At 41.4% G+C, this 27,605-nt stretch overlaps 1 protein-coding gene across 1 annotated transcript in view; it reads left to right on the top strand.

Moving 5' to 3' along the window:
• Window positions 1-27,287, top strand: part of LOC132896439 (anosmin-1) — a 69,442-nt gene extending 42,155 nt beyond the window's left edge. The window contains exons 8-14 of the mRNA XM_060937263.1: window positions 2,456-2,603; window positions 2,685-2,813; window positions 18,149-18,237; window positions 18,804-18,975; window positions 19,069-19,283; window positions 25,822-25,963; window positions 26,072-27,287. Of these exons, the coding sequence (XP_060793246.1) occupies window positions 2,456-2,603; window positions 2,685-2,813; window positions 18,149-18,237; window positions 18,804-18,975; window positions 19,069-19,283; window positions 25,822-25,963; window positions 26,072-26,127 (951 nt within the window). The 3' untranslated portion in view covers window positions 26,128-27,287. The remainder of the gene's footprint in view (window positions 1-2,455; window positions 2,604-2,684; window positions 2,814-18,148; window positions 18,238-18,803; window positions 18,976-19,068; window positions 19,284-25,821; window positions 25,964-26,071) is intronic.
• The last annotated feature ends 318 nt before the right edge of the window (window positions 27,288-27,605 follow it).

Raw genomic sequence — 27,605 nt, 5'->3', positions numbered from 1 at the left:
GTATAGAGGTTTTCGACCCACGTGACCGTTGCCATGTCAACAAGTAGACGGCGCCATTTTGACGGTCACAAATATGGCGACTACCAGTAGCGATACACATGTTGATCATGACGAAGTCTCATTGTCGAGTATTTTATCCGGCCTAGATGACGTGAGTAAGAAGCGATATCACCAGAAAATCAATGATGCTGGTGTACGTGATCCGTACACGTTACCAGGCTATCTTTTTCTGGCTTTGCAACGCTGCAGCGCGGGTGATCTTCCTGACCTGCAGTCAGGCGTGTGGGAAATACCAGGGAAAAAACATAAAAGAAAAAGGAGCGAGATGCAGAAAACACCTTCACTATTCAGCGACGTAGGGCATTTACAGGGCGAGCAGAGGGAGAGGTATTTGCAAAAATTGAGGTTAGCAGGCTTAGAGAACGACGTTTACCTGCTTCCACCAGGATTGTTCACTGACGTACGGAAGTACACGAAGCCCTCGTCTTTACCTGATTTCGGCCCACATGATCTGTATACCTATGTCGTTAAAAACCAGGCTGGGTAACATGCCTACATCAGCGGGTCGTCCCTGGAGCCGGTGGTCGCCGTCTTATTACAGCTAAGGTTTGTTCACATTTTCATTTACTTTCGGTCCTCAGGATAAACAAAATGTTATTAAATGTCATTGAAATAACTTCTTAGTCTGTTGAGACATGGCCCGTTATAAATTTGCTGTTACCAGGCAATGACCAAGAACTGTATTATTAGGGTCAGTGTAGTTGTAGCAGTGCACTAGCAGCTAGCTGTTAGCACTAGCTAATGTCAACAACAGTAGCTAGTATGTTACTGTAGCAATGTTTACGTTCAGTCATTTGGATGACTGTTAAAACCTTTCAGTCTCAAGTTTTTCCTTTACTGTATTTACTAGTTTACTGAGCTAGCACACTCGGGCAGGCTGGGAGCGAGCGCGCTAGCTCGGGCAGGCTGGGAGCGAGCGCGCTAGCTCGGGCAGGCTGGGAGCTAGTGCGCTAGCTCGGGCAGGCTGGGAGCGAGTGCGCTAGCTCGGGCAGGCTGGGAGCTAGCGCGCTCGGGCAGGCTGGGAGCGAGCGCGCTAGCTCGGGCAGGCTGGGAGCTCCTGGCGAAGAAAGTATGGGATAACAGCCTACTAACCTCCAGTACCAAGTTAGCAGTCATCAGGCGTGTGTGCTAAGCATGCTTCTCTATGGCAGTGAAACCTGGACACTGTACTCCCGCCAGGAACGCAGACTAAACTCCTTCCACCTAAGAAACATCAGGCGCATTTTGGACATCTCTTGGAAAGATCATGTCCCAAACAAGATTGTGCTTGCTCGTGCAGGCATCCCAAGCATGTTTGCCCTTCTTTCTCAGCAAAGTTTGAGGTGGCTAGGACACGTCAGGTGTATGGATGATGGCCATATCCCAAAGGATATTTATGAAGAACTCGCGTCTGGCTCTAGCCCTACAGGCAGACCCATCTTAAGATACAAAGATATTTGCAAGCGTGACATGCTGTCTTGCAACATCGACCCAAAGACGTGGGAGACAGTTGTAGTGGAGCGTGGGAATTGGAGGGTAGTTGTAAAAGCTGGTGTCTTGAGAGGCGAGGAGAAGCGTTTCCAATGCTCAGACGAAAGAAGAGAGCTCAGAAGGCAGGGGTGTCTCCTGGCTCCTCTTGGTCAAGAATCTGTGTTTGTTTGCGATAACTGTAGCAAGGCCTGCCAATCTAAGATCGGTCTGCACAGTCATCGTAGAAGCTGTATCAAAAGTTGACTTAAAGCGCAGTTTCTATTGTCTCTCGAGACAGACAGATGCCAACATGAAGGTCCTCACAAGGATAGTCAGGCAAGTGTGTGTGTGTGTGTGTGTGTGTGTGTGTGTGTGTGTGTGTGTGTGTGAGCTCACTAGCCAGTAGCTAACAAAATAGTACTACTGGTTGAAAAGCATAACACTAGATTTTATTTTGTGTAATGATAAGCAGATGTTTTAGCAACGCCTTGACGCCAAGTGTTTCTGTTAACAAGTGTAACTCCACTAACCCGCTGCTGCAGGAATGCCAAAACACACACATACACACACAGAGCCAATAACCAACTCCAACCCAATTAGCTTCAAGTTTCCAAAGTACATACGTACACACACACACACACACACACACACACACACACACACACACACACACACACACAAGCATGTGTTTTCAGTAATGCCTGCTTTTACTCGAAGGTGTTCTCGGCGTGGATGAGAGATTTCATGAGCAGAAACAAGCCACTTTATTTTGTCCATTTAATCAAACAGATGCACATTTTCTTGCACACATGCACAAACGCACAGATGAGACGAGATGTGGTGTGTTTACATTTCAGCTAATAACACTCACTAGGTCATCACATAATCTTGCCGTGTGTGTGTGTGTGTGTGTGTGTGTGTGTGTGTGTGTGTGTGTTTGTTTCAGGTGAAGAGCTCAGTGAACCTGGAAGGTCTTGCAGTAAACAATTCGTACGCTGTGGAGCTTCAGGCCGTGGCTCTGTGGGGTTCAGTGAGACTGAAAAGCCCCAAAACAGCTCTGCAGTTCAGCACTCCTCAGGAGAACGAGCGCACAAGTACAACACACACACACATACTATACTATAGGAAAAATATTAAAATAAACTAATAAATCTGCTCTTGTTTTGTTTAACCAGAGCTCATGACGAAACTGAAGAAAGTGTTTTCTGCTCCACCGAGGAAGTCTACAAGCTCTCTGGAGGCAGGAACTCTGTTTTTCCAGGATGGGAAGCTGCAGGTTCGGGTTTACTGGAAAAAAAAAGGAGGTGAATTTCAATTCCTTTAAAATTCATATTGCAGTAGAATCATATTACTGTCACTTCATCTTTCTTTCTTTCTAACATTAATGATACAAAGCCGTCCTCCAACAAGACCAGTGGCGGCTCCAGAGATTTTTCCTTAGGGTCGCAAAGGAGGGGTATCGGTTCCAGGAGGGTTGCATAGGTTGTCGATGCAGCAGTTTATGCAAATCGTAGAAATCATTTTTACTTACGATCAAGAAAGACTCACAATCAAGTCATCTTGTCAAATATGTATTGAGCTATTGTACCATCAAGGAAAACGGATTCAACCATCTAAACCATCTTTTCTGAAAGTATATTCCCAAGCAATGAATTCTATTCTGCCCTTGCGATGTATCAAAAAATAGACAGATAGTGAACAGTTTAGATTGTGGATCTTTACTGAAGACTTCAAACTTGTACAGATGTGTTCATCCTCGATTTCTGTAAAACTAAAAGAAACAAATTAAGTATATCACTAAACCGAATAGCTAACTAAAGCTTCTATGCTAGCGGAGCAAGACTAGCATGCTAGTCTACAGTAGTTGCTGACCGACCAATATAAAAAATATTGATAATAAAGATAGCTGGGCTAAAAGAATAATTGAGTACCAAAATGCATTTAACATAGAAAGGACAAGACTGTGTTCTATCAGGTAAAAACAATTTGACCAACCTCTTTGGTCCAGCACGCTGCCTCATCAGAAGTCGAGCATTCAGAAGAATCATAACAGAAGAACGTCTCTTTCTGGGTGAAACCATTTCAAAATTCCGGGGGTGGGGTGGGGTGTGAAATAACATAAATAACGGTAGGTAGTAGGGATGGGAATCTTCATCATCAACACGATACGATACGCATCTCGATGCACTGCCAACGATTCGATACATTAACGATTCATGAAATTACCAATGATAAGATGCGATATGATTTTCCAACCTACTGCGATACAGTGTGATACTGTACGATTTCATTTTAACACAATGCGATGCAGTGAGATTCGATACGATGTGATGCGATGCAGAAGAAAATTATACCATGGAATACATAGTATTTCTCAAGTACTGGCACTTAAAGCATTACCACTGGCTATGCCTTTTATTTAAAAAAACAGGAATTACACAATTACTAATAATAAAAAGAAAAAAGCCATGAGATTTTAGGATAGTGGATCCCATCCGATTTAATAACTAGTAAATTAACAAAAAATTAACCCGTTGACATATTCTGTCTTCCTCAAAAAGATTGAAAATACTTTAGAAAACCAGTAACAAGGCTCCTGGATTCAAGCAAGTAAAAAGGCAGTAACACAGCTCCTGGATTCAAACATTTAATTAAGGTGTTTCTTTTTCAAGTTTTTTTTAAGGAATATCAACTGATTGACATGATCAGGGTGTAGGAGACTTCGTTGGGCAGTAACAATATCCCCTGCAGTGCTAAAGACACGCTCAGAAGATACTCTAGTTGCTGGTATGGACAAGTAGTTCTTAGCCAAAGCTGAAAGGAGTGGTAGGTCTATCTGCCCTTCCCACCACTGCAACACATTGTCCTCCGAATCTAGACAATCTCTCTCTCTGTATTTGATAATTTCAGTCTTAGCTTGCTCCCGTATGGTCTTCGTTGGAAGTCTGGAAGTGATGAACTCTCCAAAGAGCTGGTCCAATGCTGTTTTTTTGGGAGCGGGTGAGGCATCATCATCATCATCTATGGAAGACATAAAATGAGATTATTAGTGCTGACAAATAAGAGCGGTCAACACAACAAACACACACACACAGTGTCTAAAAATGATTACACATGTATGTTAAATTAACAGTCTATTACTCCTTGCACAGTCAAAACTAACCTCTCTCTTCCTTTATGGGGCTTCTGTCACTTCCTCCTGTCACCTCTCCCTCATTCACTCTGCCACTGTCACCTGCCTGATAATCCATACAACATTAGATTTCATTCAACTAAAAATTAGGGCACAATTTGAACATTACACGTACAAGTTTAAAGAAATGGTGTGTGTGTGTGTGTGTGTGTGTGTGTGTGTGTGTGTGTGTGTGAGATAGTGGTATTGAGAGAGAGAGAGAGAGAGAGAGAGAGAGAGAGAGAGAAACAGTGAGTGAGAGAGAGGTAGTGAATTAGAGAGGGAGGGAGAGGTAGTGAAAGAAAGAGACAGTACTGGTGAGGAGTAGTGAAGGCGAAAGAAAGAGAGAGGGGGGTACAGGTTGTTAGTCTATAAATACAAAAATATTTTACCTTTTCATTCATCTTCACCACCTCTGTGGTTATTTTCATGAAGATGAGGTCTCTGGCCTCCACATCATCAAAGAAAGTCAGGTCTTTAAAATGGGGGTCAAGGGCAGATGCATTGTGGAGCAGCTCTTCGAGTTCCGAGTAACGGCCGAAAAAATCTTCTCTGAAGCGCTGTTTCATATCTGCAATGACTGGCAGGTCGCTGTTGACTTCAGAGAAATGTTTGTGGAGTTTTGCTTGTATTGGGGCGATCATTGAAATGGTGGGGCTTTTTTCTTCACTTAGAAGTGTTGTGGCCACTTTCAGAGGGGACATTAGCTTAATGATTTCTTGGATAAGAGTCATGTCATCCTCAGTCACATTGGCTGCAGCTAGGCCTTCTCCCCTCTTGATCCTCCTGGAAAGCATAGCGTTCAAAACGGCAGGTTGTTGCTCCCAGTACCGCTCTAGCATGTCCAGGGAGCTATTCCATCTTGTAGAAACATCATGAATAAGCTTATGGTTGGGCAGGTGCAACTGGGACTGTATGTCCCGCAAAATTTCAGCTGCTTGTGGGCTTTTGTGGAAATATGTAACCACTTTCCTAATCTTCACTAACAGTTCAGACACCCTGTCCATCTTCAATGCTTTTTGCGAAGCCAAATTTAATGTGTGCGCCAGCCCCGGCCAACAGCATGTTCTTGGCGTTGTCTGTAACTAATGCTGGATTTTTATCTGCGATGTTCCACTCGTGGAGGACATCCTGTAGCAATGCTGCTAAATTAACTCCAGTGTGAGATTGGTTAAACACTCGTGTTTGCAGGACATGCGACTGTAAGTCCCACTCTTCATCTACAAAGTGTGCCGTGACGGTGATATACTGTAAGAGTCGGTGGCACAAGAAGTCCAACCATCAACCGTTAATGCTACTCTCTGTGCATGGCTCATTGAAGCGATTACATCTTGCCTTACTTTGTCGTACAGAGCAGGAATTATCCTGTCAGTGAAAATCTTCCTGTCAGGTATGCTATATCTTGGCTCCATGACTTCAAGGAGGTATTTGAAAGCCTTGCTCCCGGTTATGCTGTAAGGTAGCATGTCTTTGCATATAAAGAAGGATATGGCTTCTGTTATGGCTTTCAATCGAGCAGAATTACTAGACAGTGGGGGTTGAAAAAACTGTGGGATAGGCCTACCACTACTTTGCTCACCAGGTGCATTAGTAGCACTACTGCTAGCTGAAGTCGACGGTACATTCAAGTCGTGTCGCCGCTTCAGGTGAGTAGTTAAGTTGGTGGTGCTCCCTGTGTATTTAATCGCCGCACGGCACAGTTTGCATATCGCAGTAGATTTGTCCAGCTCTCCACCTCGCTTGTAAAAGCCGAAACTTTTCCAAACTATTGATTTAAGCCAACCGGTGAATGTATTACTTCAGATTCTTCCATGTTTCACTGGTCGCCTCTGACTCAAAATCTGACCGCTGTTCTTCTGCTGTTTGCTTGGCCCACCTCTTCGCGTGAGACGAGAGTTGGGCTGAATCAGCCAATGACAGCTGCATAGATAACTCAACCCAGAAACAGGCCAGTTTCTAAAAAGTTAAATAATAGATATTATTCGGTTCGTATCGATGCAGATATTTTAGTCGCGATGCATCTCAATCCCATTCGAATTTTTAACCAATTCAGACATTTGCCAACCTATGCAACCATCGTATGGTTCGCATCGATTCCCCGATGCAAATCGGTGAATCTTCCCAACCCTAGTAGGTAGAGATGAGATGAGGGCTTAGTATCTCTGTAGATAGATAATTGAATTTCAAAAATGTGTTTTAATAAATAATTCTTTTTAAAATAGGGGGCAACTGTGGTGGCAAGACATATTTTTACAGTGGCAACCGCCACCTTTTGCCACCCCTTAAAACTGCGCCTGAACAAGACGACAATGCAAATCAGGCAACGTGTAAAGTGGTACAGTGTGAGTTCGAGAGTGATTTTTCAATTCATTTTACAATATGATTCAGCTGTTTTTTATTTCCATAAAGTGTTCAAAGTCTGAAAAAGCTCAGGGCACTAAATCAGGACGTGACACAGGCCAGGCGTTAATGTTAAAGAAGGAACTTCATTCTCACTGGTGAAACCAATTTTACCCGAGATCAGATTGTGCTCCTTTTCTGGAGGACACGAGCAGTCTCCTTGTAATTGTTGCTAACATGCAACATGGCTTCTTTGGAATATTTTAGGGTGGGGGATGGGAGCGAACATTACAACTCTTAAAATACACAGTGTGTAGTGTGTTTGAAAGGAACCCTGGTGTGTTCTCTTCCTCGGTGCAGTTCTTTAGGCAGGTGAGAACAGAGCAAAAAGTTCACGCTGAGGTCCAAGAGTGTCTGAGTGATCTCTCGACTGAACTCCAGTGAGAAAGCGATTCTGAATTGACTCAGCTGCAGGAAGTGAATCATGCCGTGTTCTGGAGAGTTGAACGATTTAAGCCATGTTCAGGACAAAACTTCTGTAAGAGTCTTTTGTGTAATATAACATCTGATATTGTTATGGAGGTCGATGTGCATCTTACCATGTCTTCAGAATCATTTCAAAACACAGCTAGCCACACCTAAAGCTAGCTAAGAGCCAAATAGGCATATTGTCTAGTCTTGACTAATGATTTACGTCCCTAAAAAAAAAAAAGAGTCTTTTTCAGTTTTACTTAGTTTATTATTTCATTTTTGTATTTACAAGCACAAGTAGCTTTGAAATTTTGGTATTAATGATAATAAAAATGAAACAGCAATCAAATAACAATTCATTGTTGATTTTTTTAAAATATGTAATACTGACCCAAAAATAAAATAACCAAAAGTACATGGACCCTCAGCCAAAGATTTTGCTTATTAGTTCATTTAATTAATGTGCAGTATGAAAACAAAACAAACCTTCATTCATTGTACCTGAGATGACTTTTTTTTTTATAGCAAAGGGTCATCTCGCACCAGATATTGACTTTGTTTCATTTATTATGGTTTACTGCTGTTTATAGTATTTTATTTAATGTTGAAACATTTAATTTCATTGTTCTTAAGCCATTTTTAGTCTACTGCATTTGTGTGTGTGTGTGTGTGTGTGTGTGTGTGTATATTTGTGGTCAGAAGTTTACATACAGTAACATGAATGTCATCTTGGATATGAATGTCATGGCAATATTTGGGCTTTCAGTAATTTCTTTGAACTACTATTTTTCTGTGGCAGAATGTACAGCATACAGTTTTAATTAAAAAAAAAACTAGAATTTGGTGCATAAGTTTTAATTTTCTTTGGGTTTTCTGAAATCAATACAGGGTCAAAATTATACATACAGGGTCAAAAATATACATACAGCACACCTAGTATTTGGGTAAAATGTCTCTTCGCATGATTCACCTTGATCAAACATTTTTGTTTACCATGAACAAGCTTCTGGCAGAAATCTGGTTGGATATTTCACAAATCTTCATGGTAGAATTGGTAGAGTTCAATTAATTTTTTTTTCTTGGCATGGACTTTACTTATAAGCACGGTCCATATATTTTCAATGGGGTTGAAGTCAGGACTTGTTTTAAGCTTAATATTAGCCTGCTTTATCCTCCACAACCAGCTCTGATGCGTGTTTGGGTTCATTGTCCTGTTGTAAGTCCCAAGTGGTGTTCAAGTTTCTGATGGTTTATGCTGAAGAATTCTGAGGTAGTCCTCCTTCATTATTTCATCCACTTTGTGCAATGAACCAGTTCCACTGGCAGCAAAACATCCCCAGAGCATGATGATCCTACCACCACCACCAGTTGGTACAGTGTCCCTCTGTACATGGTGGTCATTGTGGCCAAACAACTCAATCTTTGTCTCATCTGACCATACAGCTATCCTCCAGAAGGCTTTTTTCTTTGTCCGTGTGGTCAGCTTCAAACTTTAGTTAAACTTGAAGGTGTCAATTTTGGAGCAGAGAGTTATTTCTTGGATAGCAGCCTCTTAATCCATGGTGATGCAAAACTCACTGAACTGTAGACAGTGATCCATCAGCTTCCAGTTCATGGCAGGGCTGTGCCATGGTGGGTCCTGGGTTATTCCTGACCATCCAAACCAATTTCCTTTCAGCTGAGGGTGACAGTTTGGGTTTTCTTAAAGCAAAGTGGCTTGGCAAAGTGACTACACCTCACAATAACTTGCATACAATTGTTTGAACTGATCTTGGAATTTGCAGTTGTTTAGAAATGGCTCCAGGAGACATTCTGGAGTTGTGTACATCTGCAATCCTCTTTCTCAGATCTGCACTGAGCTCCTTGGACTTTCCCATTGTATTATGTGCTGGTCAATCCAATGAGTGCTGTAAACAAACCCTTTTTATGAAGGCTATGAAGGCACGGAGGAGCTACCAGCTGTAGTCAATCATGATCACTAACAGGAAGTTAGGCGACCTTGGCCTTGGCAAGATAAAATACATTTTGGAAGTTTCAGCACCTCTGAATTAATAATCTAAGTGAGCGTATGCAAATTTTTGACCCTGTATGTATAATTTTAACCCTGTGTTAACTGTACAAAACTGTACAAAATCTCAGTTCTTCAACATCTGAACTGGACATTCTGCCAACTTTTTTAAGTCTGTTCTTCATCTTATAATTACAGATGTGCTTCAAATTATAAATACATCCTTGGAGACTGGTGTTGTTCCTGTGTCCCTAAAAAAAGCTGTTGTAAAGCCCCTTCTTAAAAAAAATAATCTGGATCCTTCAGTGTTAAATAATTACAGGCCAATATCAAATCTACCATTTATCGGGAAAATCCTGGAAAAAATTGTCTTCAATCAATTAACTGCCTTCTTGATATCAAACAGCCGTTTTGATAATTTTCAGTCAGGATTTCGTGCCAATCATAGCACTGAAACAGCGCTGATTAAAGTTATAAATGACATACGTCTTAATACTGATGCAGGCAAAACATCGGTCCTGGTATTACTGGACCTCAGTGCAGCTTTTGATACTGTTGATCACAACATACTGCTATATCGACTTGAACACTGGGTTGGATTGACTGGTAAAGTTATCAATTGGTTAAAATCATACTTAAAAGATAGAAGCTTCTTTGTTACCCTGGGAAATTGTTCCTCAACGTCAATGCCCTTGACCTGTGGTGTCCCCCAGGGGTCGATTCTTGGACCATTACTTTTCAACCTTTATATGCTCCCACTTGGGCAAATTATCAATAAAAATTCAATTTTGTATCACTGCTATGCAGATGATACCCAAATTTATTTTGCTCTATCACCAAATGATTATGCCCCCCTTGAATGTCTCTACCAGTGTATCGATCAAATCAATAGCTGGATGTCACAAAATTTTCTTCAGCTGAACACAGATAAAACAGAAATAATTCTATTTGGAAAAAAAGATGAAAGACTCAGGATTACCACTATTCTTGACACAAAAGGGATTAAAACTAAAGAAATGGTTAAAAATCTTGGTGTTTTCATTGACAGCGAGCTAAACTTTGACAGTCACATGAAAGCAATCACTAAAACGGCATTTTATCACCTAAAAAACATTTCCAAACTAAGAGGACTTATGTCAAAACATGATCTGGAAAAACTAATACATGCCTTCATCTCTAGTAGGGTTGATTATTGCAATGGCCTTTTCACAGGCCTGCCAAAAAAGACCATCAAACGACTTCAGCTGGTTCAAAATGCAGCGGCGAGGGTTCTCACACGAACAAAAAGAACAGAGCACATTACTCCAATTCTAAGGTCCCTTCACTGGCTTCCAGTAAGCTACAGAATTGACTTTAAAGCATTGCTGCTGGTGTACAAATCTCTAAATGGTACCGGGCCCAATTACCTCTCTGATATGTTGCAGCGGCCTAACCCAATCAGATCTACCAGATCGCAACAGAAAAATTTACTATTAAAACCTGTTGTTAAAACAAAGTGTGGTGAAGCAGCTTTTAGCTACTATGCAGTACAGCTATGGAACCAACTGCTAGAGGACATTAAAAATGCTCCTGCTGTTGGCAGCTTCAAATCTAGGTTAAAGACCAAGCTGTTTTCAGATGCTTTCTGTTAAATAATTAATATTTTTACATTTTTTATAATCTTTTTCTCTGCATGTTTTAAATTTATTTTAACTTTATTCTATTTTATTCTGCTAGGTTTTTTTCTCTTTCTCTTTCTTTTTCTCCTTTTTCTTTTTGGCATTTTAATATTTTATTTCTACTATTGTTTAATTCTTATTATTTTCTTTTAATTCTTTTAATTAATTATTTTAGAATAAAGATAAAATTATTTTATGTAATTTTATTTCTCTATTGTTTACTGTTTTTGTTTTTACTTCTGTAAAGCACATTGAACTGCCATTGTGTATGAAATGTGCTATATAAATAAACTTGCCTTGCCTTGCCTTGTGTTGATATCAGAAATCCCAAGGAAAATTAAAACTTGTGCACCAAATTCTAGTGGTTTTTTTTTTATTAAAGATGTATACTGTACATTCTGCCACAGAAAAAGAACAGTTCAAAAAAATGACTGAAAACCCAAATATTGCCATGACATTCATATCTAAGATGACATTCATGTCACTGTATGTAAACTTCTGACTACAACTGCATATATATAAATATATTATAGATAGATAGATAGATAGATAGATAGATAGATAGATAGATAGATAGATAGATAGTGCCTTGAAAAAGTATTCATACCCCTTGAACTTTTTCATATTTTTCCATCTTACAACCATGAACTTAAAAGTTTTTTATTGAGATTTTATGTGATAGACCAACACAGAGTAGCGCATAATTGTGAAGTGAAATGAAAATGATAAATGGTCTTCAAAATTTTAAACAAATAAAAATCTGAAAAATTTGATGCACATTAGTATTCAGCCCCCCTGCATCAATACTTTGTAGAGCCACCTGTTGCTGCAATTACAGCTGCAAGTCTTTTGTGGTATGTCTCTACCAGCTTTGCACATCTAGACACTGAAATTTTTGCCCATTCTTCTTTGTAAAATAGCTCAAGCTCAGCCAGATTGGATGGAGAGCGTCTGTGAACAGCAATTTTCAAGTCTTGCCACAGATGCTTAATGGAATTTAGGTCTGGACTTTGACTGGGCCATTCTAACACATGAATATTCTTTGATCTAAACCATTCCATTGTAGCTCTGGCTGTATGTTTAGGGTCATCGTCTTGCTGGAAGGTGAATCTCCTTCCCAGTCTCAAGTCTTTTGCAGCCTCCAACAGGTTTTCTTCCAGGATTGCCCTGTATTTAGCTCCATCCATCTTCCCATCAACTCTGACCAGCTTCCCTGTCCCTGCTGAAGAAAAGCATCCCCATAGCATGATGCTGCCACCACCATGTTTCACAGTGGCGATGGTGTGTGCAGGGTGACGAGCAGTGTTAGTTTTCCGCCACACATAGTGCTTTGCATTTAGGCCAAAAGGTTCAACTTTGGTCTCATGTGACCAAAGCACCTTCTTCCACATGTTTGCTGTGTCCCCTACATGGCTTCTGGCAAACTGCAAATGGGACTTCTTATGCCTGTCTTTCAACAATGGCTTTCTTCTTGCCACTCTTCCAAAAAGGCCAGATTTGTGGAATGTACGACTTATAGTTGTCCTGTGCACATATTCTCCCACCTGAGCTGTGGATTTCTGCAGCTCCTCCAGAGTGATCATGGGCCTCTTGGCTGCTTCTCTGACCAGTGCTGTCCTTGCTCGCTCTGTCAGTTTAGGTGGACGGCCATGTTTTGTTAGGTTTGCAGTTGTGCCATACTTTTTCCATTTTTGAATGATGGGTTGAACAGTGCTTCTTGAGATGTTCAGAGCTTGGGATATTTTTTTTTATAACCTAACCCTGCTTTAAACTTCTCCAGAACTTTATCTCTGACCTGTCTGGTGATTTCTTTGATCTTCCTGATGCTGTTTGTTCTTCAGTGTTATCTAACAAACCACTGAGGCCTTCACAGAACAAGCGTATTTATGCTGAGAGTAAATTACACACAGTAGGACTCTATTAACTAATTAGATGACTTCTGAAGGCAATTGATTGCACTGGATTGTATTTAGAGGTATCAGAGTACAGGGGGCTGAATACTAATGCACACCACATTTTTCAGATTTTTATTTGTTTAAAATTTTGAAGACCATTTATCATTTTCGTTTCACAATTATGTGCTACTCTGTGTTGGTCTATCACATAAAATCTCATCTCATCTCATTATCTCTAGCCGCTTTATCCTTCTACAGGGTCGCAGGCAAGCTGGAGCCTATCCCAGCTGACTACGGGCGAAAGGCGGGGTACACCCTGGACAAGTCGCCAGGTCATCACAGGGCTGACACATAGACACAGACAACCATTCACACTCACATTCACACCTACGGTCAATTTAGAGTCACCAGTTAACCTAACCTGCATGTCTTTGGACTGTGGGGGAAACCGGAGCACCCGGAGGAAACCCACGCGGACATGGGGAGAACATGCAAACTCCACACAGAAAGGCCCTCGCCGGCCCCGGGGCTCGAACCCAGGACCTTCTTGCTGTGAGGCGACAGCGCTAACCACTACACCACCGTGCCGCCCCTATCACATAAAATCTCAATAAAAAAAACTTTTAATTTCGTGGTTGTAAGGTGGAAAACTGTGAAAAAGTTCAAGGAGTATGAATACTTTTTCAAGGCACTGTGTGTGTGTGTGTGTGTGTGTGTATACAGTTAGGTCCATATATATTTGGACACTGACACAAATTTTGTTTTTTTACCTGTTTACTGAAACATATTCAAGTTATAGTTATATAATGGACATGGACATAAAGTCCAGACTTTCAGCTTTCATTTGAGGGTATCCACATTAAAATTGGATGAAGGGTTTAGGAGTTTCAGCTCCTTAACATGTGCCACCCTGTTTTTAAGGGGACCAAAAGTAATTGGACAGTTGACTCAAAGGCTATTTCATGGGCAGGTGTGGGCAATTCCTTCGTTATGCCATTCTCAATTAAGCAGATAAAAGGCCTGGAGTTGATTTGAGGTGTGGTGCTTGCATTTGGAAGATTTTGCTGTGAAGAAAACATGCGGTCAAAGGAGCTCTCCATGCAGGTGAAACAAGCCATCCTTAAGCTGCGAAAACAGAAAAAAAAAAACATCTGAGAAATTGCTACAATATTAAGAGTGGCAAAATCTACAGTTTGGTACATCCTGAGAAAGAAAGAAAGCACTGGTGAACTCATCAATGCAAAAAGACCTGGACGCCCACAGAAGACAACAGTGGTGGATGATCGCAGAATAATTTCCATGGTGAAGAGAAACCCCTTCACAACAGCCAACCAAGTGAACAACACTCTCCAGGAGGTAGGCGTATCAATATCCAAATCTACCATAAAGAGAAGACTGTATGAAAGTAAATACAGAGGGTTCACTGCATGGTGCAAGCCACTCATAAGCCTCAAGAATAAAAAGGCTAGATTGGACTTTGCTAAAAAACATCTAAAAAAGCCAGCACAGTTCTGGAAGAACATTCTTTGGACAGATGAAACCAAGATCAACCTCAACCAGAATGATGGAAAGAAAAAAGTATGGCAAAGGTGTGGTACAGCTCATGATCCAAAGCATACCACATCATCTGTAAAACATGGCGGAGACAGTGTGATGGCTTGGGCATGCATGGCTGCCAGTGGCACTGGGTCACTAGTGTTTATTGATGATGTGACACAGGACAGAAGCAGCCGGATGAATTCTGAGGTATTCAGAGACATACTGTGTGCTCAAATCCAGGCAAATGCAGCCAAACTGATTGGTCGGCGTTTCATAATACAGATGGACAATGACCCAAAACATAAAGGCAAAGCAACCCAGGAGTTTATTAAAGCAAAGAAGTGGAATATTCTTGAATGGCCAAGTCAGTCACCTGATCTCAACCCGATTGAGCATGCATTTCACTTGTTAAAGACTAAACTTCAGACAGAAAGGCCCACAAACAAACAGCAATTGAAAACCGCTGCAGTAAAGGCCTGGCAGAGCATTAAAAAGAAGGAAACACAGCGTCTGGTGATGTCCATGAGTTCAAGACTTCAGGCAGTCATTGCCAACAAAGGGTTCTCAACCAAGTATTAGAAATGAACATTTTTTTTACAATTATTTAATTTGTCCAATTACTTTTGAGCCCCTGAAATGAAGGGATTGTGTTTAAAAAAATGCTTTAGTGGGGCGGCACGGTGGTGTAGTGGTTAGCGCTGTCGCCTCACAGCAAGAAGGTCCTGGGTTCGAGCCCCGGGGCCGGCGAGGGCCTTTCTGTGTGGAGTTTGCATGTTCTGTCCGTGTGGGTTTCCTCCGGGTGCTCCGGTTTCCCCCACAGTCCAAAGACATGCAGGTTAGGTTAACTGGTGACTCTAAATTGACCGTAGGTGTGAGTGTGAATGGTTGTCTGTGTCTATGTGTCAGCCCTGTGATGACCTGGCGACTTGTCCAGGGTGTACCCCGCCTTTCGCCCGTAGTCAGCTGGGATAGGCTCCAGCTTGCCTGCGACCCTGTAGAAGGATAAAGCGGCTAGAGATGGGATGAGAAAATGCTTTAGTTCCTCACATTTTTATGCAATCATTTTGTTCAACCCACTGAATTAAAGCTGAAAGTCTGAACTTCAACTGCATCTGAATTGTTTTGTTCAAAATTCATTGTGGTAATGTACAGAACCAAAATTAGAAAAATATTGTCTCTGTCCGAATATTTATGGACCTAACTGTATATATATAGGGCGGCACAGTGGTGTAGTGGTTAGTGCTGTCGCCTCACAGAAAGAAGGTCCGGGTTCGAGCCCCGTGGCCGGCAAGGGCCTTTCTGTGCGGAGTTTGCATGTTCTCCCCGTGTCCGCGTGGGTTTCCTCTGGGTGCTCCGGTTTCCCCCACAGTCCAAAGACATGCAGGTTAGGTTAATTGGTGACTCTAAATTGACCATAGGTGTGAGTGTGAATGGTTGTCTGTGTCTGTGTCAGCCCTGTGATGACCTGGCGACTTGTCCAGGGTGTACCCCGCCTTTTGCCCGTAGTCAGCTGGGATAGGCTCCAGCTTGCCTGCGACCCTGTAGAACAGGATAAAGCGGCTAGATATAATGATATATATATATATATATATATATATATATATATATAAGACATGGGGCAGCCATGGCCTGAGGTTGAGCTGAAGTGTCCTTGAGCAAGGCACCTAACCCCCAACTGTTCCCCAGGTGCTGTAGCAGAGCTGCCCACTGCTCTGGGTATGTGTGTATGTGCTCATTGCTCACTTGTGTGTGCATGTGTGTGTTCACTGCTTCAGATGGGTTAAATGCTGAGGAGGAATTTCACTCTGTGCTTAAGTCTGTACTTGAGTGTACATGTGACAAATAAAGGCTTCTTCTTCTTCTTAAAGCAATACCTGAGCTGTTAGAATCTGGCATCTGGTTAATGGCTTCAATGAAAAGCCAAAAGTGTGTTCACAAACACCACAGCACACAAACATCTATTTCATCAGAGCAGAAAATGAAAGAAGTTACTCACACACAATATCTTTACAGATATTCTTCTCTTTCATTCTTTTCTCTTCTTCTAAGCCTCAGCCTTCCAAGGGCTCCTTTTTCCCCTTCTTCCCCCTAGGGATCGTGACTCGATTGCTTACTGGTAAAATAAACAAAAAAAAGGATCACGTTTCGTGTTTAAGCAGTGCTGCGTGATGAATAATGAACTTGAAAAGCAGGGTGAATTCACAGAAGCTACTTGCAGCCAGCTCAGGAAGTGCAGGTCAGCAGCTTTGATTTTATTGTTATTATTTAGCTGTGCTGCTATTTCACAGGCTGAGCACAAAGTTTTATATGAGTGAGTGGATGAGTGAGTGGATGAGTGGGTGAGTGAGTATCACAAATAAATCATGGAAAGTTTGGAAGTATTTGAGCATATGCATACAGCAGAGGATTTTTAACCCCGCCGACAGTAGTCGGAGGGGTTATTATTTTCACCTGCGTCAGTCTGTGTGTGTGTGTATCTGTCTGTCTGTCTGTGTGTCTGCAAGATATCTCAAGAACCAATGGATCGATTTGGACCAAATTGTGTACATGTGTTGCCAATCACCCAGGAAGGAAACCATTAAATTTTGGAGGTCAAAGGTCAAAGGTCAAGGTCATGGCAGAACTTCGAAATTTTCGCCCAATGTATTTTAATAGGGAAAAGGCGGGGTTTGCACTCGTTAGAGTGTCCCTGTCTAGTTTATTGTTATTTTCAGTTTTCTATCAGCTGAAATATAACTCTAGATTCAGTCTGGCACAAGAAGGTTGGCCTTTTCTCTTTCCTGTCAATCAAAATAACATGAGCCATCTGCTGTTTGATTGTATACAAAGGATTCCACAACTTATGCTTATACTTTTTTACTCACTTTACAACATTAACTTTAAACACCATTCAAAACATGCCAACAGTATATTTTTTCACCTTTTAGAAGGCTGCATTTTGCTGTTAAATGGCTAACAAGTTTGAAATGCACAGTTTAGCATAAAATGAACAAACACACAAAATGTGGTTAACAAGCATCCATACTAATGATGTGACAGTATTAAGGTCGTTCTATTGATTTACTTAAAATGTGTATTTTAAATTCAGTCTGTGATTTGGGGAACAGGTTTGTGACCTCATCTTTCAGCAACACAATATAACTGAAAATCAAGAGAGACGTTTGTTCTTGCCGTGATCATCAGGACATGTTTGTGATCCAACTTCCTGTTGAACATGTGATTTGTGGAACATTTTGAAACTACAGATTTCATCTCCTGTACTGAATACGTCATGGAAAAGAAAGTTTCACACAAGGTGTTGAACTGAACTGTATTGGATCAAATCATATATCCGACTGTTACTTGTGTGAATGTATCATTTTTATATGGACTACTGTGTGTGTGTGTGTATGCATGTGTGTGTGTGTGTATATATATATATATACACACACACAAAGAGAGAGAGAGAGAGAGAGAGATACATATCATCCATTATTATCAGGAAGAGCTGAATTCGCTCCCCTAGTATGTTTTTCCCTAATGTCTCTGATGTGGCTCTGTGCATCATGTTTTTCAGATTCCACGACTAGCCGCTTCCATGTCCAGTGGACGCCTGAATTCTGCCTCCACAATGGGACCAAAGCCTCAGAGAAGTCTGTCACACATGTGCGTGAGGATATTGTTGATTTCCTTGAAAAGTGACTCAGGGTGTTTCACATACAAATGTGAAAAGTTCAGTTATAATATATTAAGGCATTTGAAAATGGAAGCAGATCACATGACTAATTAAACAAAATTTTACCGGGTGCTTGGACCCCAGTACAGACTGAGACACTTTATCCTGTCAACTGAATTTGTGTGTGTGAGTGAGAGAGAGAGATGGACACATTCTTGAGAACACACTGATCAGGTTGCTAGGGAATGTGCATTTGTTGTCCTATAGAACTCTAGAGGGAAAAGAGAGCGTGAGTGAGAGAGAGAGACATGCCCAAATCCCTCCTCCACCTCTAGTCTTGTTTCTGCATGAATGAGTGAACAATTGTGTTTCTTTGCCTTCAGGAAGCTGTGTGTATGGAAATGTTTATCTCCAATGCTTGTGCACAGATCAATCACTTACACTTATCACTTAAAGCTGACAGTTAATTGATATTTTGATGTTGAAATATTATCAAATTGAAATGTAAAGCCTCCTCCTACCCTTTTTTGTTTGTTTGTTTATTTGTTTTGTTAAGGAAAATTTCATCAACCTCGCTGGTCTGCTTTTCTCCTGCAAGTACAGAGTGACTGTTCACACACTCAAAGCCAAAAAGCACTCTGAAATCGGCACCATTGTCTTCACCACGCCCTCTTGCCCTACAGTACGGAGTAAAAGTCACAAATCCATCATTTGTCCTGGAGAAGAAGGTGAGAAACATAATACAGCTATGTCCTCACTGAGTGAAAGTCAACACGACATGATCAGAAACATGCCCCTCTCGTTTCTCTGGATTATTTCAGTACCTGTGAAACTGTTGGCCAAACCAGAGAACCTGACAGCATCCTTTACAGCTAAGGGCAAAAATGTCACTGGACACTTCTTCTGGTGCACCTCCCACCCTCAGCCTCATCAGCCAATCACAGGCTTCCAGGTCACATGGGCAGACGTAACAGTGGTGAATCGGGAGAACAGCCTTCCAAACAGCATCGTCTCCCAATCACAGATCCTCCCTCCAGTGAGTTCTTCCACTGTCCCATGATTTTATATTGTTTCCCCTCCCTGGAGCTAGCACTTCCTATTTTGGGCTTTTCTTCAGAGTCAGAACTTCCTGTTTTACTGCTTTTTTGTATCAGCACTTTGTTTTGTGGTGGTTCTTCTCAGACAGAACTTCCTGTTTTGGGCTTTTTCAGAGTCACAACTTTCAGTTTTGAGGCTTTATTCAGAGTCAGAACTACCTGTTCTGTTTCATTTCTACTGACTACTAGAGGTGATTCGTTAAGCGCTTTAATGTCCATCACATGTACATGAAGATAAACTGTTTGTATTAACAAAGTCACATGTGACCTGGGTGATGTATGCCATTTGCCCCAGTACTAAAGGCACTTTCACCTAGGAAGTGAAAATTTGGCATTATGTGAGCAAAAAAACCTACGGGCAATATTTAGTTTACTGCCTTCCACTGGCAGAGCATTTATATGCTAAAAAAATTGTAATAATCACTGCTTGAATTGAGACCTAGTAGAACAGTAAATAGGGCATGTTTATGACATGCAGTGATTGTCGAGCCCCTCTTGAAGCTGAGGGTGGTCATGATTGATGAGAGGGTCAGGATGTGATGAGGAGGGAGCAGATGAGCGCTTCCACTCATCCCACCCCAACTCCCAGGGAATGAGCCACAGCTCACTGAGCTCAGAGACTAGCCAGATGTCAGTCAGGCCTGCTGTAAAAATAGCTTTGTCATGGCTGATGCCTGCTGTCTCCGGTCACAGTGCCATTTGACAGATGACTTCATCATAAAGAGCTATGACAGAGCAGCGCATATTAGACATATTGGGAAATCTATGTCACACCTCATACTAACCCTATCCCAAATATTACAGGCCCCAGATGTTGACCCCTGTGCCCAGAGTCTGAGTGAGACCGCTTTGCAGACATTTGCCTATACTGCCAGGGAGTTGGGTCAGCTAATGTTCTCAATGACTCCTGCTTGACACCAAATATGGTTGGCCCAGTCTCAACTTTTGGAACCCTGCAGGAAAGCCATCCAGTCTCTTCCTGTCATTCCAGGAGAACTGTTTGGCCCTGCTGCACAGCAAGCCCTGAAGCACAGTCTACAGGTGACAAAGGCCAGACAGCAGTTTGCTGGTCTGTGCCATGAACCCCACACCTAGACAGAGGCCCCCTATAGCAACAGGTACAGTTCAGGTACCATGGCCAATTACACAGCCAAGAGTGCAATGCCAAGAGAGGTTTCACCAGCCATCCCCCACCAACCTCCTGGCTTGGCACAGTGAAGCCAAACCCAAGAATCAGAAGGGGCAGTGGGGAAGACAATGATGGTACCACACCAGCAGTCAGGTGCTTCACCCACCCAAACAAGGCTCCGGTCCTACACTAGGAGGTATGGGCTTTCCTGAAGAAAAGTGCCACTGAGCACCCTAATATCCTGATAAGAGCTGTCTGATACCCAGTCAGCAAATAGTGTTTTTTGGCATTCCTCTGAATTGATGGCTCATGAAAACTACCCCTCTCAACAGAGGGTCAGTGACATCCTCCAGCTTATCAGTCATTTAAGGAGAGGCAAGGCATTGGTCTTCAGATTATTTTTGAGACTGCTGGGCATACTTACAGCAGCCTCCCCTGTGGTCTCTTTGGACCTTCTGTCACTGTGGCCTCTGCAAATCTGGTGGAACAACCTTGGCCTGCATTCCACTCAGCACAGGTGCAAGCTGGTCACTGCCCGAGATCCTCTGCCAGTTGCCTGAGATCCCTGTGCCTATTTAGGAGACAAACATATCTCACCCAGGGAGTTTCCTTCAGGTCCATACTTTTGCACAGAGAAGTGCTGGCGACTGACACGTTCTTGGTAGGTTGGGGAGCTATATGGCAATACAAAACAGGCAGCAGTCAGTGGAGTCCATGGCAGCAAGAACAACACATAAATGTGTTGCAGCTACAGGGTGTTCTGCATGCCCTCAGACATTTCCTCCCAGTACTGGTTGGAAAACATGTAATCATAAGAACAGATAACACATATGTGGTCTACCATATAAATCACCAAAGGGGCACAGAGTCCAAACAATCCCAGAGATGGTTCTGCTCATACCATGTAACAGTTTTCCACCACTGCCTCAGTTATACTCAGTCTCATCATTCTTACTGATACGTCCAACTATAGCAGAGTCATTAGAGTAGTTTTGAAGATGGCAGGATTCTGTCTGATAATGGAATCTTAGCTTGCTGTAGATAGTTATTTATATACCTTATTTTGTAATGTATTTTCTCTATAAATGCACCATGGGAGCCTGAGGGAAATGGTATTTCAATGTACTGTATACTTGCATGTGGACATATTGACAATAAAACTATCTTGAAGTCTGTGGTGTAGAACGTGAACAAGAAGGGAGAGATGACTGTCTCCTGTGGTGCCAAACTCCAGAAAAGTGATCAAGACTCCTCTAAAGCACATGTTTTAGAAGGGTACAACTAAGAAAAACCTACCTAACTACTTATATACACTAAACAACCAAAAAAAAGACAAAAAATGGCTGCTGAATTATGGCAATCAGATTCACTGTTTATCTATTATACATGACATAGGCAAGGTCACACCTTGTCCAAGCAGCAGCAATCAAAATAGATTGTAGATGCTATTATTTATACCTATAGGAGCAGTGGTCTCTTGACCCCTCCTCATGTCCAAGGTCACTCAACCAGGAGTGTTTCTATGTCATGAGAGGCCCAATGAGTGGTTCCTCTTTCAGACATTGGTGTAGCTGCATCTAGAGGTGCAACGGTTTACTGCGGTGCATCGAGAACCGATTCTACCACCTTTGGTTCAATATTCAATGTCAAATCACCTTGTTTCGGTTTGGTACTCCATACTGAGTACTCCGTCATTACTGCTCAGCTCAGGCAATTACTAAAACCTGAGATGGAACGGAATGCCACCGGTTTTAGCAACAAGCGTGGGGAGGTCACTGCCCAAGTGATATGTCATGACCCTTCCGTCCCAGGTTTTACCAGTGTAGGTGCAATTGGTAATTAAGTGATCAATCTCATTAAATCAGTCTCATTAAATCATTAAATCAGTCTCATTAAATAATACCTTTAATTTTGATGCTTAATAATAAATTATCAAACAGCTAAATTATAGTATATTCCAAATTATTATGATCACTTACCATATTACACAACCTATATGCACCTTGGAATCCTTTGAGATTGGGTAACTTCAAAAATATCAGGACAACAAATAAGCACACACAGTTTCAATAATTAATTGAATTTATTATAACAAAGATAAAAATGAATAATAGCAGTTGAAATCTTCAGCAAACAATGAGGTGTGTGTGTGTGAGTATGTTGTGGTGAAGACAAAAGATTAGCTTTGTGTTGCTAGCTAAGACAAAGGAATACTAGCTAAGATGTGTTTGTGTGTGTGAGGCCTTGTGACCACGTGTTTCTAAGTACAACAAGAGAGTTAGCTTTGGTTGCTAATTGAGATGTGTTTGTGTGTGTGAGGCCTTGTGACCACATGTTTCTAAGTACAAGAAGAGAGTTAGCTTTAGTTGCTAATTAAGATGTGTTTGTGGGTGTGAGGCCTTGTGACCACGTGTTTCTAAGTAAAACAATAGAGATAGCTTTGGTTGCTAACGAGACAAAAAATTAGCCATGTGTGTGGCTAGCTAAGGCCCAAGAATCCTACCTCGTGGAGTTAAGACAAAAGGTGTGTATATGAGTGTGGAGGAGGGCCGCCACGTGTTCCCTTGAGACAATACAATTAGCCCTGGATGCTAATGAGACAAAAGAATTAGCTGTAGGCTAATTTCACTAGCTTATAACATCACTAAAGCCACTGAAATTTTGATGAGGTCAAAATATATGTAATAATGAAATTAGTGTTAGACAGGAATAAGAGAGAGAGCATGCAAAGCCTATCTATTAAACAATTGAGAGGACAAAAGTAGAACAATAATTAATTCAACACCCTAAGTGTTTACAATGTACACAATTAAACCGTTCCTGAGTTCAAATTCACACTACTTCAAAAAGCTAATTCCTAAGACTAGGTTTTGCCCAAATGCCAGTCTCTTACTTCAGTATCTTGCTTCTATCGGAGGGTTATGAGAAGATGTTCCGAGACTTTTGGAGTTTCACTGTTGTGAAGGCCTCCGTGAAGCACAGAGAATTTCTTGGTCTGACGCGTGGTCGCTCGTGATGAAAAGAAAGTCTCTGATCAGACAATATGCACAGCGCTTTAATTAGAAGGATCCGGTCACTTCTAATTTTAAATTAACTGCTTGGGCTGCAGTTGTACGTACTTATAAGGAACAAATGAAACCACTTATATTCAGTCTGAGTCAAAATTGCACGATTCTAGACTTTACCGTGGCCAAAGGTAAGTAAAAGAAAAGCGCAAAACTCTGATTCTTGACAAAAAGACGTCTTTATCTGGTTTGCTCGGCCAAGCGGTTCTCTTCGTGCCTGCAGACGGCTGGTCCAGACGGAAAGAGGAAGAGCGGAAACGTGTTCAGTTACTTATGGCTTCAGAGAGGATGTGACGTAGGTGATCCCACCCAGGCGTGACGTAGGTCAACGCGGAAGCTGGTGATGGGAGTTGTAGTCATAGACGGACTGTGGTTGAGTCACTTATGGGCTCACGGAGGAAGTGATGTAGGTGATCCCGCCCAGGTGTGACGTAGGTCAACGTGGAAGTTGGTTGGTGGGATCTGTAGTTTTTAAAGAGAGACGGGCTGTTGTACCTACACCAGCAACCCTCGGCTCACACTCTGGGAGAACTGGTGCAACTGAACTTATTTCCTTTAAAAAAATATTAATAAAATAAATACTTACTTTTTCTTGTAGTTTTATTTAATTGTTGGTACTGCACCCTCTTTCAGTACGGGCTGATGTTTTTGTGACAAAAGTGGAACCTGCTAAGAGCCTGTTTGACAAAGTTGAATCTGAAATTCAGAATTACAAAGGAGAAGAGCTTCTTAAATTAGATTCAGACCCCTTTGCTTGGTGGAGAGCTATGTCTGTGTAGGGGAAATACCCAATCCTCTCACAGTTTGCAAAGAAAACCTTAGGTGTACCAGCAACCAGTGTTGCCAGTGAAAGAGTGTTTGTTCTCTACAGCTGGAGACATTGTAACTGCACAGAGAGCTTGTCTCTCAAATGAGAATGTTGAAATTCTTCTGTTCTTAGCAAAAAACATGATAATACCTGATGTAGTCTGTGTATGGCGAGATTCTGCATTTCTTTTGGCCACCCCTGCACTGTAATGTGGCATCTGTACTGTTCTAAAATCTAGACCAAAGCAAGGGAGACTTCTCATGATGCATTAATGTTGTTACCACTATTGACTTTTGTCTCATCTCATCTCATCTCATCTCATTATCTCTAGCCGCTTTATCCTTCTACAGGGTCGCAGGCAAGCTGGAGCCTATCCCAGCTGACTACGGGCGAGAGGCGGGGTACACCCTGGACAAGTCGCCAGGTCATCACAGGGCTGACACATAGACACAGACAACCATTCACACTCACAATCACATTGACTTTTGTGTAGTCTTGTAAATGTCTTATTTGACATATTATGTGACGTACTTGTTTGTGATAAATTTAATTATTAACTGTTAAGTTCTAAGTTTGTTATAAATAAAAAACATGAAAACCTGATCTGCTTTTATCGTATCGAAATTAATTGAACCGAGATGTCAGTATTGTGATATATATTGAACCAAAGTTTGAGTGTATCGTTGCAGCCCTAGCTGCATCATGAGCTTCAACCTATACATTTGCCAGATTTTATAGGGTTAATGTGGTCTCTAACAACTCAGTGGCAACAGCCATTCTTCTTATTCCTTCACAGCTTTCTTAAGGGGCTTTTTTCCTCATGACCTTGTTAGTATTAGTCATCCAGGTGCTTAAAGTACCACCTCTGGTGGTCAGGAGAAATGAAATAGAACCATGGTTATGTATGTAACCATGGTTCTATGAATTCTGGTTGACCGCCACAGCTTGGTAGTCACACAGAATACTCACAAGAAGATTGCTAAGAGATCACTTGATCACTTCCTGCCTGAATATGCCTTTTTAACCTATTTAACACACCTCTGGTGGTCATCTGAAATTCATAGAATTTACAGATGTTATGCAGTTACCATTTTATGGCATATGTAACCATCGTTTTGTGGCTTTTTTCAGAGTCAGAACTTCCTGTTTTGTGGCCTTTCCCCCCAGAGTTAACACTAGCTATTTTGAGCTTTACTGCAAAGTCAGAACTTCATGTTTTGCTGCTTTTTTGATTTAGTGTCAGAACTTCCAGTTTTGTTTGTGGTGGGGCTGAAGGAAACTTCCTGTTTTTGTGGTGTTTTACAGTAAGAACTTCCTTTTTGTGGCTTTTCCCACATCAGAACTTCCTTTGTTTGGGGCCTTTTCAGAGTCAAAATCTCTTATTTGTGGCCTTTTTTTGTCCCAGACCCTCCTGTTTTACTGTGCTTTTTAGAATAGTAACTTCAAGAGTGTTTGTGTTGTGCTTTTTTCCCCAGAATCATAACTTCCTGGTGGTCTTAAATCTCAGGCCCATGTCCTCCTATAGATTAGAGGTGCAGGTCATCAGCAGTGTAGGAGAAGGTCCTTCGGCCGTGAAGGTTTTCCACACACCCAGTGTTTCCTCAACCAGGCACCACAGTAAGCTCCTCACAGGCTTTAACCTTCTGCTTGGGCTGTTTTACGTGTTTGGTCCACAGTCTGTGCGTAAATATAAATCAGTTCTGATCAAGTTCTCATTTCTCCCAGGGTCCAAACTTCATCAGCATTCAGTACATCAGAAACACTCATCAGAAAAACACTGAGAGACAAGAACACCATAAGTCAACCTTCAGAAAGCTTCAGTGTCTTACAGACAGTCTCTTGGACTGATTCCCTTACTGAAGAACTTCTTCTGGGTTTGGTTCTGGACTGCTTCTCCTGCTGAAATGAAATCTGACAACCCTGATAGCAGAAATGGTCCTGGACTGGTGTCTACTGGTAAAACTGGTTCTGGTGTGGTTTTCCTGCTATATTTGGATCTGGACTAGCTTTTGGCAGTGCAAGGTCTTGACCAGTTCTCCTGGTAAAGCTGGTTATGGTGTTGAAGCCTAACTAGTTCATAGTCTGGCCATACAAGATCTGGACTGGTTCTTCCAAAGGAACAACTGAATCTGGACTGATTCTTCTTCAAAAACTGGAGCTGATCTACTTTGTTTCTGTACTGTGCATACTGACAGAACTAGTACTAGAGTGGTTCTCCTAAAGAAGTGAATTGCACACTGGTTCTCCTTTTGATAGCACTGATTCTGCACTGTTCTTCTGGCTACAAAGTTATAGACTGGTTCTCCTCATGAAACTGGTTCCAGTTCTGTATCTTCCTGATTCTCCTTCAACCAGAACCCAGTTCTGAATGGTACTGGACTACTCATAGAAATAAAAAATATATATTAAAAGTATGGGGTTTTTTTTAAGTGAGAATGAAATATTTTCCTACTACAGAGCCATGTTGCAGTGTTTGAACATATGAATGTATCTTCAGAAATGTGGAATTTTAGCAGCTTTTGACTGGATTTTTTTTAAAATCTCCTTTCTTTTTTAAACTATAATGAGTTACATTAGCATTAAAATGCATGTCTGATGGTGTTGTTGATTGAAATAATTTGTGAATATTTTCTGCTAACAGATTAACAGAGACCCTGTATGAGGAATATTACTGCATATATTGTTTATTAATAACTTTATAATGTTGGGCTGGATTAAACTGATAAAATTGTATATGTTCTTGGAGGACATATTTGCTATATCAGTATTTATTAATGTGTGTACTTTTTGAGTGGTGTATGTGTGTATTGTACTCTCCTGTTTTTTTTTTTTTTGGTTGTTGTTTTTAAACTGACAACTCCTGGAAAATACTTTTTATATAAAATGAAAAGTGTAAATATGGTATATTTTTGGCAGGTAGATCTTGTACATATTATTCAGTAATAAAATTATACCTCAGTCCCTTTAATGCAGTTCTGCACAGGTTTTTTTTTTGTGTTATGGTGAATGTTACTTTCTGTTTTATGAATCTACTGTAATATTTTGCTGTGCTAATACTTTGGGAGATGATGTTAGTGAGCATACAAGTCTGAATACTCTCTGAGGTCTCAGAATGAGTTGTCACTCATGAGTGCTCCAGTACGCGGTGCTGTTAAAGTTTCATGACAGTTTCCATCTTGCTAATCTTTTAGGTTTTCAGCTCATGTCTTGTAGCTAACACTTAAGACATAGCCTGTCTACGGAGCATCTGTCCACTTCC

Source organism: Neoarius graeffei, chromosome 13 (assembly GCF_027579695.1).
Source record: "Neoarius graeffei isolate fNeoGra1 chromosome 13, fNeoGra1.pri, whole genome shotgun sequence".
Lineage (NCBI taxonomy): Eukaryota > Metazoa > Chordata > Actinopteri > Siluriformes > Ariidae > Neoarius > Neoarius graeffei.
The sequence above is the reverse complement of the archived record's forward strand: the minus strand, read 5'-3'. Positions and strand labels throughout refer to the sequence as shown.